A 16,584-nucleotide genomic window follows, 5' to 3' on the forward strand; every position below is an offset into this window, starting at 1 on the left:
GTGCTCTCCACTGCACCACCTAGCTGCAGGGATCCCTGAAGGTGCCCTGATGCATAATTTTGGCTAACTCTTTTCCTTACAGTCATGGCCCTGTGCTGTTTGCCTCTCTTTCTCCCCCCACCCCCCAATATCATCTCTCCAACACCATGTCCTTGGGCTCCATCTCTGGTCCCTGGGCTCGGATAAGCTTTCACTTATCAGAACTGGGCCTCCATCACAGCTCCCCCATGCTGTCTGCATGCTGTTATCACCCCCATTCTCCCAAGGAGGCTGCTGAGGCTAACAAAGGCTGTGTGATTCTTCCAGAGTTACACAGCTGGCACGTTTCTAAGGCAGGATTTGAACCTGAGTCTTCCTGATTCCAAATCCAACACCCTGTCCCAAGTGTTGGGAGCTACCCTTGAATCAGGGAGAAGAAAGGGAGGCTTGACTGGGAAATGCTCCAAGGACCTACATTTTCTCCCAGTTCAGGTGACCTAGTTAAAGTTACACAGGAAGCTGGAGCAGGACAGAGGGCTCAGAGCCCAGGACTATGAGACAATTCAAATTGCTTCAATGAAAAGAATTTGGTTATTTCTGGGGAATAGTCAAGATCATCATTTTTGTACAATACAATCCATAATACTATTCTGATCTTTCTGCTAGTAGGATGTTGGTAACCAGGTAGCTAGGTGGCACAGAGCAATGTGCAGACTCAGTGGACAGAGCACTGGGAGGACTCATCTTTCTAAGTTCAACCTCAGACACTTACTAGCTGTGTGACCCTGGGCAAGTCACTTAGCCCTGTTTGCCACAGTTTCCTCATCTGTCAAATGGCAATGTTAATGTCAAATGGAGAAGAAAATGGCCGACCACTCTAGTATCTCTGCCAAGACAAACCCAGATGGGATCCTAAAGAGTTGGATACAACTAAAGAAACTGAACAACAAACTTCCCGACTCCAGATCTGGCTCTATCCTCTATACCACCTAACTGCCTCAATTTTAATAGCAAACATCAACAGTTATCAACAAGTAATTAATAAAAGTAATAAACATTATAGTACTTGAATTTTTGCAAAATATTTACATTATCTCATTTGAGTCTTCACATTTAATTTTTGTCATCTACAAAAAGAAAGGATTAGACTATACAACCTCCAAGGTTCATTCTATGACATCTGTCATGAGATGTACCGTAGAGATTCAGGGCCAAAAGCAATCTGGGTCACTCCTTGCTTGGGGTGGAAGGGATGGGGAACCATGGAAATAAGACACCCACAGAGAGGCATGACTATAGCAGAAAGAGCCCTAAACGTAGGCTCGGTACCTGGGTACTTATGGGATCATGGCAAGTCATAGGATCATAGGGTTAGAACCAACAGGCACCTCAGGGGTCATTCAATCCAACACCATCATTTTGCAGATGAAGAAACTGAGGTCCTAAAACTTTATGAGTCACACAGAGAGTTATCAGAGATAGAGTCTGAACCCAGATCCCCTGTCTCCAGAATCAGTGCTCTTTCCACCAGACCCAAGATTCCCTGTAAAGTGCCTCGATTTCCACATCTGTAAAATGATGGTTTGGTGATACTAGATGATTTCTAATGTCTCTTCTGGCTCCAATACTCTATGATCTGTTATATATATATATATATATATATATATATATATATACACACACACATTATACACATATGGTCTATAATAAAGCATATTGGATCTTCCAAAGTGGTTTTTAGACCATTCTCTTGTTTGACAAACCGAACTCCCATTTTTTTTTTTAGCTCTAAAATTTATAAAGCTCTTTCTGCCCAATGACCCAGTGAAGGAGTCAATCCAGGAAATGTTAGCTTCTTTTAATAGATGAGGAAACTGAGTCCAAGATGATGCTAGTTAGTCTCTTAACTGCCACACAAGGCTGGTTCTCATGCTGGGGTACTTAGATGGGCTCGATTTGCTTCTCCATTATAGAGGTGTGTGTGTGTGTGCGCGCGCGCGCACGCACATCCCATTTTCTCTCAGTCTCATTGTCTCTGTGTGTATCTCTCCCATTGTCTCTCTGGTTCTTTCTTTGACACACTCTCCCTCCCTCTCCCTCCCTTTCTCTCTCTCCATGTTTCTGTTTTTCATTCTGTCTTTGTCCTCATTTTTTCTGGCTCCTTCTGTGTCTGCTTTGCCTCATTCTATCTGTCTTTCAGTCTTTCTCTTGCTATTGCTTTTCTCCCCCTCTGTCTTTATATTCCCGCCCCCCTTTGCCTGAATCACAGACATCACTGGGGGTGGGGGGAGGCTGTGGTGCAGTGGCTGGTGCTAAAGTGCCAAGGTCTCTCTTTGCCTGATGCCAGTGGGCAGCCAGTATGCCACTGATAAAATCCTAGGCTCCTGACATCCCCCTTGGGCTTCCTCCCTTTCTCTCTCTCCTTCTTCTCTGGTTTCCTCTCAAATGCCATACTCATCATCTCCCTGCCCCCTCACTGAAACCAGCATTGCGCCTTTGGGATTCCTCCCTCCTCCTTCACCTCCGTCCCTCTGACGCCCAAACAAGGATGACTGCACCATTATTCCCTTGGTTTCTGAGGCCTTGTTGTCTTTGTTCTTCTAGGCCAGACCCTCAATACAATCCCCCTGAACTATGGCAGTGGTCTCCTACTTCATCTTCTGGCTTCTGGTCTGTCCCCTGCTAAATCAAGATGCCTGAGTCAAATTTCAAAAGCCTAGCTCCGATCAGAAGTTTATAGATTTAGAAGCAAAAGGAACCTCAGAGACCAACTAATTCAGCTTCCCTCATTTTCTATAAGAGGGAACTGAGTCCCAGGGACTCCAGGATTTGTCAAAGATCACACAAGTGGCAGCATCAAAGGTGGGATAGGAACCCAAGCCTTTCTGCTCTTTCCACTATCCCATACTGCCTCTCAAGTCACTCCCTTGCTCAGAACATCTTTGCAGTGACTTACTACTCACAGGAAAAAGTCTAATCAAGTAACAAACATTTATTAAATGTCTCCTATGTGCCATGCACTCTGCTAAGTGCTGGAGATACAAAAAGAGGCAAAAGACAGTCCCTACCCTCAAGGACTTTGCAATTTAATAGGGGGGACAACATGTAAGCAAGCATATATGTGTGTGTATGTATGTGTACATGTGTATATATGTATATGTATATATACACATCTCCAAACTCTTTATCCTGGCACTCCAGGCTCTCCATGGTCCTAGTCCTACCTACCTTTCCACTTCTATCTCTCACTTTTTACTCTTTGCTCCAGCCAAAGAAAATACTGAAATGGAAATTCACTTCATTTATTTAGCACCGGCCCTCAGGGCTGACAGTATTGAGACAAAAAAAAAAAAAAAAAGAACCAATTTCTTCCTCTAAATTTGGTGTTGAAAGACACCCTCTCTTACCAGAACCTGGAGTCCGTCCATCCCTAGGACCCTGTGCTCTGATAGGAAACTTGCACCTTCTCTTACCAGGAACTAGACCATTGCACTTTCCATCCATTTCCAAACCATGACAACATGTGTCATCACTCTCTTTCTAGCTCCCTTTTATGTGTTGACTTGGTGAATTGTTGAATATAAGCTCATTGAGGGCAAGAATTGTCTCACTTGTATGTGTCAGTATCTCTGGTGCTTAGCACCGTGCCTGGCAAGTAGTAAGAGCTTAATAGATGTTCAATTATTCATTAGTCACTCAGATTGTGGCTCTGTACATTTATGGACATGTCACTTTTCCTCTCTGCATCTCATTCAGCAATTCTAAAAAAAGGAGAGGATGGGACTCAGTGCTCAACAAGGTCCTTCTCAGCTCAGAATTCTACGTTCTTATGGACACTTTACTGTTTCCTAACATGAGGCTTACTTTGCCACTTCTTGTCTTTGCTGATGATTTTTCCCTCTGCCTGAAATACGCTTTCTGTCTTCTCTTTCTCATGTCTTCCCTAACAGCTTTGTCTGCTAAAATCCCACCCATCCTTCAAGGCTAAATTCAGGTGCCATTTTTTTCAAGAAGCCTTCCTGACTCATCCCCAATGAGAAAAGCTCTCTCTTTCCTCTGGGCCCTCACAACTCTGAGTCGTTTATCTTAAAGCATTTATCCCATCTTACCTCACCTAAGAACAGGAGCAGCTCATGGTTCTGAAATGCTTGTAAAACACTTTCTTCACCCTTTGAAGTAGGGTGGCTTAGAGAACATGAATCCCACTTTACAGATGAAGAAACTGAGAGTCATAAAGGAGAATGATTTACCCAAGATCACATGACTGCATGTATCATCTATCTTGCTTTAGAAGATCCAGAACCAAGACAGATCTTAAAGGTCAGGTAACCCAAAAGTTGGGTATCTAGAAGCCACAGTGGATAAAGTGGTGGGCCTGGAATCAGAAAGACTCATTTTCCTGAGTTCAGATTCAGTCTCAGACACTCACTAGCTGTGTTTGCCTCAGTTTCCTCATCTATAAAATGGGCTGAAGAAGGAAATGGCAAACCACTTCAATATCTTTGCCAAGAACACTCCAAATGGGGTCACAAAGAGTCAGACACTATTGAAAAACTAATCAACAAACTCAACACTTTCCTTTTACAGCTGGAGAAACTTAGGCCCAGAAAGGAAAAAAAAAGAAAATTAACTTCTGTTTCCTTTTCTGTAAAACGAAGGGGCTGAAGTACATGGCCTCTGAGATCACTCATAGCTCTGAATCTCTTATCCACTGATCCTAAAAACCTTGTCCAATATCACATAGGTATTAAAGAAAGGATTTGGGATTTGAACTCAGGTCTTCTGAATCCACATTCAGTGATTTTGTTTTTATTTTTTTTACTATATCATGAAGTATCCAGCATTTGGGTCTCTTATCCCCTCCCCTCATCCCATTAGCTTATGAGCTCCAATCTAATTCATCCCAGAGCTCAGCATTCAGGAGATATTTCATGGATGAATGACTAGAGAAACCACCTCTATGCTTTTGAAGGGGTCTGTTTTGGAGATTGAGTATTCTTACTAATCCCATTCCCCAGCCTACAGCTGAGCTCCAACTGAGGGGCAGAGTTCTAGCCCAGGGAGGGGGAAGGGAGGCAATGTCTCAATACTTACTAGTTCACCGTACTGTAGCCTTTCGCCTTGGTAAATCCTACGGAAATGGCCACCACCAAAGCAGGAAGCCCTAGAGAGGGAAATGCCAACAATGAAGTATTGTCACATCCCAGTTTCCTCCATCTTCCTATTATCCAGCTGCCCTCTCATACCCTAGCACAAACTCTGGCAACTCAGTGTCCAGAGGTAGAATCTGTGCCAACCCAGTCATGTGGGTGATAGCCAAGTTTGGGAACCATAAAATGTAAAGTCCTATAGTGGACTGCAGGAAGACAAGGGGAGGTTTGGCTCCATAGCAGTTTTGTGTGAAAAGGATCTGAAGGACTTAGTGAATTGCACTCCACGTCTGAAATATTACGTTTAATTCTGGACACCATGATTGAAGAAGGACATGGATAAGCTTAGCACAGTGTGACACAGTACGTGCTTAATAAATGTTGATTGATTGATAGGCTGAAGAACATCCAGAGGAAGGTACCCAGGAGAGGGAAATCTATGCCATATAAGGTTGGATTGAAGGACCTGGGGATGTTTAGCCTGGAGAAGAGGAGACTTCAAAGGAACATGATATCTGTCTTCAAACATTAGAAGAACTTTCACTTCCTTTATTTAGCACCTGCTCTGTGGAGGGTCCTGTGCCCAGGGCTGACTCCCTTCAAAAAGGGACTTTTCATGTGAAGGAGTGATCAGACCCAGAGAGAGGAACTAAAGTTAAGTGGGAATTGCAAAGGATAAAAATAAGGTTGAAGATTGAGGGAGGGCCAGTGGAGTGGGTCAACATAGCTCTCCTAATTAGGACTGTCTGAAAGTAGAAGGACCTGTCTCCAGAGGTTTACCATGATAGGAAGTCTTTAAGCCACTTATCTGATCTGTTGTAGTGTAGGATTGTTGTTTAGTTGTTGTTTTTCACTCATGCCTGACTTCTCATGACCCCTTTTTGGGGTTTTCTTGGCAAAGATACTGTAGTGGTTTGTCATTTCCTTCTCTAGATCATTTTACAGATGAGAAAACTGAGGCAAACAGGGTTAAGTGACACAGCTACTAAGTGTCTGAGGTCAGACTTGAACTCAGGAAGAGGAGTCTTCCTAACTCCACCCCCTTGCTGCCCATTGTAGGACTATTATTTTATTTTATTTTTTATTGGGGGGGAGGGAGGTTGTTTTGTTTTTGCAGGCATGAGTTGGATTCCGTGACCATTGGAGTCCCTTACAATAATAAAATTCTGAAATTCTGTGATTGTGTACCTTGGTATCAGCCAACACTTATAACATGGCAGCCAAAACCCTAAACTTGAACCAGAGTAGCATTAAGAGAAACCCAATAGTACAATGAAAAAGAAATAGTCCTGCTACACTGTGTCCTGATCGGAGTATCAGGAACACTGTGTTAAGTCCTGAGCACTCCATTCTGGAAAGGACTTTGGTAAATTGGGGTTAGGGCTTGGGGGTTCTACTGGAGGTCAGGACAAATGAAAATTTGTTGGGGATGCTTAATCTGGAGAAGATATGGGGGGTGATGGTGGAGAGCATAACAGCTGTCTTTAAGAATTTGAAAGGCTGTCATGCAGAAGACAGAAGGATTAGATTTCAAGGAATTCCAGAGTCCCAGAGTTAAAAGTACCTTATTCTTTCCAAAGATACCAGTGATTTCTTAAGTGACAAATCTGATTATTATCAGATCATCATTATCCTTTCTCAATCATTATCCTTTCTGACTTCTTTCTCAGCATCCTTTGACACTGTTGGACCCTCTCTTGCGGGACATACTCTCCTCTTTGGGTTTTTGTGACCCTGCTCTTTCATACTTGTCTGACTGCTCCTTCTTAGTCCCTTTTTTTTTCTGGACCATCATCATCTTGTCTTCTAACCATGGATGTACCCTAAGGTTTGTTCCTGAACCCTCTTCTCTTCTGTCTCTGAACATTCTCTTTTGGCCACTTGATCAGTTCTCCTAGGTCCAATTATTATCTCTATACAGATGATCTACACATCTACCTGGGTTCCAATCCCTTGTCACCAAATAGTCATTCGATACTTCCAACTTGATTAAGAATGCATTATCTCTATTCCCTCCCACCCAACCCAACCAATCTCTCTTTTTACTTTCCAATTTCTGTCAATACCATCCGCTTCCAGCTCCCAGGTCCTCAACCTGAGTCTACATCAATTCCTCACTCTCCCTCACCCTTCAGTTGTCAAACCTTGTCTACCTAACTTCTCCCCACTCATGCAGTCATCACCCTAGCTCAGTCCCTTATCACCTCCTACATGGACTACTGAAATTGGTCTCCTGGCTTCAGATCTTCCCACTTCCTGACAGCTGCCAACGTGATATCACTAAACCACAGATCTTACTATGTCCCTCTGCTGCTCAATAAACCCCAGTGGCTCCCTATGGCCTCTAGGATCAAATGTCAGTTTCTCTGTTAGACATTTACAGTCCATCACAACCACTTTCCAGGCTGTCTTTCTAGACTTATTACACAATTATTCCCTTTCACCTGTGCTACAGTCAAGCCAAACTCACCTTTTTTTTTTTCTGTTCTTCATTCACAACATTCCATCTCCCATCACCATGCTTTTGCATGGGCTGTCTCCAATACCTAGAATGTATATCCTCCTTAGCTCCACCTCTTAGAGTCCCTAGCATCCCTCTAAGTTCATTCCAAGTACCACCTTTTATATCATCTTGTAACATCTACTTCCCTGTTCCAAACACTTGCTAGTGCTCCCCTGTCCCAAAGTCACCATTTATTTACTTTGTGCAGACTTTGCACATGGGTGTACATATTGTCCCCTCTAACAGAACATGATCTCCTTGATGACAAGGACCATCCCATTCCTGTCTTCCTGTCCCCACTGCTAGACACATATTAAGCACTTGATCAGTGTTTGTTAATTGATCTCAAGATTATTTTGTCCAAATTGTCCCTGAAGGGAAATCTCTTCTTAACAGCAGAACCATCATCACCACCGCTGTAACCATCCTTTGCTTGTAAATCACCAGCAAAGATGACCGACCACCTCCCAAGGAGGCCTATCTCACCTCCGGAGACCTCTAATAGTGAGAGAGTCATTCCTAAAGGATGAAATCTACATCGGCTTCTCTGCAAATTCTAGTCATTGACCATACTGAGTGTTTCCCTTTAGAGCCAATCAGAATAAATCAAAATCTCTCTTTCCCAATGAATAATCAAAATGAACACAGCTATGATGGCCTCACTAAGCCTTCTCTTTTCCAGACTAAATATCCCCATCCATTTCAGTGGATGCCCATAAGCCATGGTTGTCTCCAATCTTTTTTGCTATTTGGTCACCATCCTCTGGAAGTGATCCAGCTTGTCAGTGTCTGTCCTGGACAGACTTCACCCAGAACTGAACACAATGCCCAAGGTGAGGCACAGGACATTGGCACCACCAGTCTGACTGACACTTCTTTTAATGAAGCCTAGAGTGGATAAGGTTTTTTGTGGCCATGTCAAACTGTTGGCTGTTACGACTATCATTATTATTCATAACGTCATCAACAATAATAATGACAACAGCGATAGCTACCATTTATATGGTGCCTTAAGGTTTGCAAAGTGCTTTACAAATGTGATGTAATCTGATCTTTACAACAACAAACAGTCATGATAATAACAGCTAACACTGACGTAGTGCGTATTGCGTGCCAGGGACAGTGCTAGATGCTTTGCAGTTATTATCTCATTTCATCCTCAAAACAACCCTGGCAGGGAGATACTATTACTTTCCCCATTTTATAGATGAAGATACTGAGGCAAACAGTCTAATAAAAAGCCTCTATCTTTTTTTAGCATAGGACAAGGGAAATGGGTGAGCCCAGATGAAGAGCCAGAAAGTGGAGCAAAAGAGACACAAAATCCAGGACACAGAAATAGTAGGGATTGCAGAGATCATCAAGGTCCACATGCCTCATTTTAGGACGCAGCCCAGATGTCCCTCCTCCCAAGTCAGGGCACTTTCCTCTGTCTTGCCCATCCCTTTGCCTGGGCCATGGGAGGGATCTCCAGTTCCACTCACCCCAGCCAAGGCACAGGAAGCGTTTGCGGATGATGCGGTTGCGAAGCCTCCCGGTGACGGCCATGTAGGATTGCCAGGCCTCGGTGAGTACCCAACAGAAGGAGGACAGGAAGAAGAAGTGTAGGAAGGCAGCCACCAGTGTGCAGATCACCTGGGCAGGGAATGCAGGGGCCATGCTAGGCATTGGAAGTTGGGGGAGCACAGGGACAGTATGTATCCACCAGCCTGACCCCTCAGAACAGCTCTCTGTGGTGCAGCCTCCTTCCCCTACCTCTCTGGTGGTCTCTGAGCTGCTTCCCCTGGAGCAGGGAAGTGCTACAACGAGCCATGTGTGAATCCCATGGCAGCCTAGAGCATGTGCAAGATAACGTGAACAAAGGCTATCTTTTGCTAGGATCAGGGGGCTCAGGCTGTGACCTGGATTAGTTACACTTAGTAAATAAGCGAGGTAAATAAAATATTTAATTGATGGCCTGGATTGGGTCTCAGTCCCTGACCAGGATCAAAGCTCAGTCTATGGCAATAGGATTAGAACTCACTTATGGCCAGGGTTAGGGCTGGGTCTGGATATGGGTTTATGTCTCAATCTGGGGCCAGCTTTAAGATTTAGTGTCTTGGACTATGGCTGATTCCATGACTAGGATCAGAGTTGAATCAGTGACATGAGGATGTGAGCCCACTAGAGTCCTGCCCTGGGCTAGGACTTAGTCTGGGACTCAGATCAGGACTCTCTCACCCTATCCCAAAAGTTAGGGTCCAGTCTGTGGCTGGGAAAAAGGCTCAATAAACTGACAATAAAAAACCCCTTAACATCTCCTCAGGGTATTTCCTACCAGGGAAATGAAGACATAGAAACGGCGTTACTAGATTAAAGAATTACTATTAAGTTACTATATTAAAGAAGATCAGAGCTGAAAATAACCTTACTCCAACCCTCTTGTTTGACAAATAAGGAAACTGAGACACAGGGAGGGGAAGCAACTTGCCAACGTCACATAGCTAAGTTTAGTGGTGAAGGCTGGAAGGGAATCTAAGGCTACCACCTTTACTCTAGGGCTTTTCCCACTGACGTGCACCTGCCATGATCGATGAATACAGATTTATTGTATTCCCTCTGGTTTTAGTTAGGGCTATTTCCTTTTGTTTAATCCCTAAAGAATTAAAATAGTTGAAAACTTTTTAGCACCCTCTTTCCCAAAACTATTCACACTCAGAAAGAAAGTATAAATGGTCTAGTATGAAGTAAGAGCCCCAAATTCAAGTGTAAACTTAACTGAGTGAATATAGGCAGGGTCTGTGTCAAGGCAGAGGATGGTCTCCACTCTGGTCAGACCCCACTTATGTCCAGTTGTTCATTTCCACTGTAGATATCTTGTATGTATAGTTATATGCATGTGATAGGTGAGCTCTGGTGAGGCAGGGACCATAGTTTTGCCTTTTTTTGAAGTCCCAAAGCTTAGCACTGTGCCTGGCATGTGTTAAGCATTTAATGATACTTGTTGATTAAGTTCTGGATACTACAGTTTGAAAAGGACATTAGCTAGCTGGAATATGTCCAAGAAAAGGCAATCAGAGTGGTGAGGGGTTTAGAGACCATTCCACAGAAAGAATCAATTGAAAGAACTGGGAATTTTTAGTGCAGAGAAAAAATCCTTAGGAGGAACATGATAAAGGTCTTTAAGTATTTGAAGAGCTGTGATTGGGAAGAAAGGTTAGACTTATTCTGCTGGGCCTTAGTGGACGGAACTAGGAACAATGGAAGGCAGTTATAGGGAGGGATATTTTTGTCCCCACATGGAAGGACTTCCTAACAATTTGAGCTGACCCAGAACATAAGGGACTTCTTTTAGAAGGACAGGATGGATGACTTTCTCAAGGAGAGATGATAAGGGGCCTCCCGCATGCAGACGGAACAAATAGAAGAGACAGCACTTGATCTGGAATCTGAAGACCACTGTTCAAATGCCAGTTCCTGTGACATCTTGGGAAAATTACTTTCCTCTTTGGGTCTCAATTTCTTCTCTCCTTTTTACCTCTACAAATTGAGAGCGTTGGGTCAAATCAGAAATTCTTCACCGAGAGCCCTTTTCGAAATCTGATGAAGCTCGTGGAGACCTCAGAATAATGTTTTGTGCCTATATTCATCCTCCTCCTCTTCATCAGTAGCATTTATATAATGTTTTAAAATTTGCAAAATGTTTTACAAATATTAGCTCATTTTATTCTCACAACAATTCTGGGAGGTAGGTGTGCTAACATGAATCCCCCACTTTACAGTTGAGGAAACTGAGATAGACAAGTTAAGTGACTTGCCCAGGGTCACACAGCTAGTAAGTTTCTGAGGCAGAATTTGAACTCGGGTCTGTCTTTCTGACTCCAAGCATAGCACTGTATCCATGGAGCCACCTAGCTGCCTCTAGTTGGAAGAAATGCTTGGTTTCAGTTAGAGGTTACTGAAAATAAAGATGTAATTTTTCTTCCCATCCAAGTTTGTCCTCCCTCACCCCTCTGCCCAAGTAAGGATCCTTTGGTTCAAGGGTCTCTTAGATCTATCATGTCTGTGGAATTCTGTGAGTCTAACAATGACAACTGGGATGAACATAACCATTTTCAGCTGCAAAGCCTTTTGCCTACATCACTTTGATGGATTTTGGTTATTGATTATGTTAAGGAGCTATGTGCGCTAGGACTGAACTGAGAATCTGTTGTTTTTAGTGATTTGTAAGAGTGGGGTGGGATCTGAGGAGCATTCTTACCTTGTTTCGAGTCTGGGTCTGCCCAATGAGGATGAGGGCATTGGAAGAGATGATAGAGAGGCAAAAGTTGATTAGGATAACAGACCTTTCAGAGCGGATGTACCTGGAGGAGAGAAGAAACAGACAGGCACTGGACCGGTTCCAATGTCTTGGAACACATTTTCGATAGACCTTGGTGTTTTGTCCAGGGATGCTAAGCTGGGGAAGCAGTCCAGTCATTTAGAATCACCTTCTCCATCATGATCGCCTCACTGCTTCTGTCTTAATAATTGACATAATTACATCCTCATCATAAGAGAGACAATTGCATTAGGTACACAGCTGGCCTCGAAGCCTGGGTAATCTGAGTTCAAGTCCTGCCTTGGACACATACTGACTGTGGACCCCTGGGCAAGTAACTTAATGCTCTAGATCAGTGGTGTCAAACTCAGATAGAAACAGAGAGCCACTAAACCATACATAAGAATCCCTGACTTAGAGAACAACACATTAACATCTGTATTCTATTGTATTCTTATTTCTTTTGCTAAAATTACATTTTAATCTGCTTCAGACTGCACTGGTTGTATTTGACACCTCTTTTCTAGGTAACCCTCTAAAACTATAAACAGCAGAGAACATGTTGGCATGTATTAGTAGAGGAGATTTCATCAGCCAGGTCTAGTTCCCATCCCATCCTTCCCATTGACATAATGGTCAGCAACATCTATATGTTGCTTGTCCTTTGTTTTTAAAGAGAAACAATGCCATGACAGAGTGATATCTTGACTTATGGGTGAATTGGATTTAAGTGAGACGAAGTTGTTTAAGTCCAGTGGCAAGACAAAAGTTAGAACAACTGGCAATTGCCTGGGATGCAGTGGATAACCTTGGCATCTAAGATGTCTGACCAAGCTCCAAGCACTTCACAGAGCCTGCTTTAGCCACCTTTATGGCTGTTGGAACAAAATGTTCTCATCCACCCAATACACATTCCATTTTCCACAGGGTCTTCACATGCTTGGGGTAGACATCCCCTAACTCACCTATGGGTTTGAGGCCTGCTGGTACCCTCAAACTGGTTTAATCCATCTGTCAAGAAGGTTTTGCTGGGGTGTGGCTGCACATACTACAGTTTCTTGGAGCCATGGGTGAGGGTTGAGTACCAGGTAGACACCAAAGGTGAATGAGCAACCCTGAAAAGGGCTCAATCAGCCCTCACAGTAGAGGTGCTGGTGCTCCTTGAATACCCATATACCACACCATCTATACATAATCAGCTTCAACACCACTATTGTGTCCACCATCCTCACCATCCTTACCACCTACATGATTACCAATCACCCTCTTCAGCATCCCCACACTAAACACCATTTTATCACCAGCTCTGTAACTGACGTCAACATCACCATCAGCACTAATACCATCCCTACCATCACCAGTATCATCAACATCACCACACTCATTTTCATAAGCATCACTACAGAGAATTATTGTCAGTACGGTAGTATTGTGTATAAAATTAACACCACCATCATCTCCATAATCACCGCCAAATGATGGCAGGTGAAAACATAATCACAATCATCCTCATCTATATAATAACCATCGCCTCTAGCATTACTCTCTGTCTCTGTCTGTCTGTCTCTCTCTCCATCTAGCCGGCTAGCTAGCTAACCATCTCATAAAATCCACATTACCATTACCACCATCACCATCAACTCCATAATCACCGTCATCATATCAATCAGTAAAATCACCATGACCATAATCATTATTTTCATCTCCAACACCTATGCCATCACCATCAAAGATAACCACCATCCCACCATCATCCTCATACTCCCTACTCCAAACACTCTATCAGATTTTGGGAAAGAATATCATCCAGGAGCAAGAATGCTGGATTTGGAATGAAAGGATTAGGTACGAAGTCTGTTTTTTTCTCTTATGACCTGTGTGACCTTGAACAATTCACTTAACACGAGTCCTCAGTTTCATCACCTGTTAAATGAAGGGGTTGAACTTTATCACCCCTTATTTTCCCTTTGGGCCCTAGATCTATGATCAGCATAGTCCTGTGTTTTCTCATGGCCTGAGGTATGAACCATGGAGAGCTAATGACAATGACCATGGCCCTAGCCCCACAATGACCCAATAGGGGAAGGAACATAAAGAGTCAGATGCTATAGACTGTGTCTATATTGTGAAAAAAAAAACATCTGGACAAAAATCAAAACAAAACAAAACACAAACAAACAAACAAATCTTACCCTTTTCTGGAGAATGAGAGGATTCTGTCACTTACATACCATTAGAAGACCTCTAGGGTCCTTTCTGGTTCTCTGCCTATTGTCCCACAACTCTGTCCTCACTTTCCAGCTATGCATATGGCTAGCCCACTTGATCAATATTTGTATGTCTGCTATGCCCCTCATATGGTCTTGTGTAAGGATATATATGAGTGTGTGTATCTGAGCACATGTGTGTGTGGTGTGCTCAAATAGAGGTGTAAACCTGTGTATGCAAGCATGTTTGTGAGTGCAAATGGGGATATGAAACTGACAGAGCATGTATGTGTAAGGGTGTACATGTGAGTGTGCATAGTAAGGATTTAAATGCATGCTGGAGTAGTCAACATCCATAAGGCACAAAAACAACTGGTTGCTTCAATTTATCCAATTCCCCAGATGGGAGAGGTCCATGAAAATCTTGGCCAACTCCCTCCCCATCAAGAAACAAAAACCAGTCCTATTGGGTCCTTTGGGTCCAGAACAGATCATAGACTATTAGAGATGGGAGAGGCCTTAGGACACAGAGTATCTGAACTACAAAACACAGAATCTTGGAGCTGAAAGGGATCTTGTGTTACAGGACAAAGGAGGCATAGCACAGAGAATGTTTAAGAACATAGAATGTTAGTACTGGAAAGGCATAGAACATACAATTTTGTTGTTGTTCGGTCTGGTTCTTTGTGACCCCATTTAGGATTTTCTTGGCAGAAATAATAGAATGGGTTTGCCATTTCCTTTGCCAGCTCATTTTACAGATGAGGAAACTGAGGCAAACAGAGCTAAGTGACTTACCCAGGGTCACACAGCTAGTAAATGTCTGAGGCTGGATTTGAACTCAGGAGGATGACTCCAGGTCTAGCCTTCTGTATAGCTGCCTATTAGAGCTCAAAGGAAATCTGATCTTGGAGCTCACAATTTCTGACGCCATCATTATATAGGAAACCTCAGGACTAGGTAGTGACTAATCCAAGGTCACAAAGCAAGCCAGAGTTAGAATCTTCTAACTGCCTCCCCAGAAGCACTTTCACTGGATATACCCAGCTGCTTCTGGAGTCAGCCCCAGCCAGCCCGATAAGGTCGTTAGCCAGTAGGATGTCACTGATAATTGAACTTGACAGTTCCGGACATGCTCCCAGGGTCGGGCAGCCCTGGAGGCAGAACAGGTCAATGTGACCCCAGTGTAGGGAACTGGTGCCATTTTCCTTTTCGATCGGAATTCAGGATGATTGGCAGCTGAGTGTGATGAAAGGGTGGGGGTGAGAAAAGAGATCAGATCATGCTGGCTGATGCCTCTGGGAAAATAACCAGTAGCTGGTTCCCAGGACTTTGGGAGGTAATTTCCTCACCTACAAAATAACTCATCATAATATTCCATCATGGTCACTGATTGACTGGGTGACCCTGGATAAGTCCTGTCCCTTCTCTAGGCCTCAGTTTTACGATCAGTCAAATATGAAGGTTGTACTAGCTGATCTTTAAGGCTCCCTCTGGATTTTACATTGTGTTCTATGTTCTAGGGTCATTCTAGCCCTAATGTGCTCTAGTCTAAATCTGAAGAGGGCTTTAACTTTTTAAAGCCTGATTGCACTTAAAATTCTTTTAAATCTTCACAAAACCCTCTGGGAGGTAATCAGGTCAGGAAAAGTATTATTCTCCTTTGGTTATGGGGGGAAGCTGAGGTACAAGAAGCATTTTTCCCCCATTCATATAGGGCTGCTACAGAGATAGGAGCCAAATTTAGATCTCCTGACTCCCATTGAAGTGTTTTGTTGTTACCATACTGTTTCTCTCTTGTGAATGTGGTCGTTCCCCCAACCCTAACCTAGGATTAATTTAAGACCATTGATTTAGAGCTGGAAGGGACCTTAGACGATATTGAGTTCAACCCCTTCAATTTGTAGCAAGGGAAACTGAGGCACAGAGAGTTAACGACTTACTCATGGCAGGGCACTGAGTGAGCATCTGAGGCAGGAAATGAATCCAAGTTTTTCTGATTCCAGTGCCCTATCCACTACTCCACAGTGCCTCAACACCCCACTTGTCAAAGCCCCAGGTCATTTAACCTTCACAACATTGTGGGAAGGAAAAAGGAAGGGAACTAATAAGGAATGAAGGGAGGGGGAGAGGGAGGAAGGAAGGAAGGAAGGGAGGGAGGGAGAGAGGGAGAAAGGGAAAGAGGGAGGGAGGGAGGAAGGAAAGGAGGAGACAAGAGAAGAAAAGAAACGAGGAAGGAAGAAAAGGGATGGCAAATGAGTTTGCTGTCCCTATTTTATGGATATGGCAACAGAGGTTCTGGGTCAAACATTTAGCAGAGTCAGAAGTGAAACTCTGACTTGCCCTGTCCAAACAACACTGAAACCCCCTGGTAAGACAGGGAGTCAGGACAGTGACTGTTGCCACATCAAGTCTGGGGCAATCTTTGATAGCCAGCCATCCTTC

The 16,584-nt window shown here is 43.5% G+C and overlaps 1 protein-coding gene across 4 annotated transcripts in view; it reads right to left on the reverse strand.

Moving 5' to 3' along the window:
* Positions 1–16,584, reverse strand: part of ADGRB1 (adhesion G protein-coupled receptor B1) — a 262,780-nt gene that overhangs the window by 60,367 nt on the left and 185,829 nt on the right. For all 4 annotated transcript variants that reach the window (XM_072602911.1, XM_072602909.1, XM_072602913.1 and 1 more), the window contains 3 exons: positions 11,873–11,975; positions 9,117–9,267; positions 5,074–5,143 (listed from right to left, as the gene is read on the reverse strand). In XM_072602911.1, coding sequence (XP_072459012.1) covers positions 5,074–5,143; positions 9,117–9,267; positions 11,873–11,975 — 324 coding nt within the window. The remainder of the gene's footprint in view (positions 1–5,073; positions 5,144–9,116; positions 9,268–11,872; positions 11,976–16,584) is intronic.

Source organism: Notamacropus eugenii, chromosome 4 (genome assembly GCF_028372415.1).
Source record: "Notamacropus eugenii isolate mMacEug1 chromosome 4, mMacEug1.pri_v2, whole genome shotgun sequence".
NCBI classification, from domain to species: Eukaryota; Metazoa; Chordata; class Mammalia; order Diprotodontia; family Macropodidae; genus Notamacropus; species Notamacropus eugenii.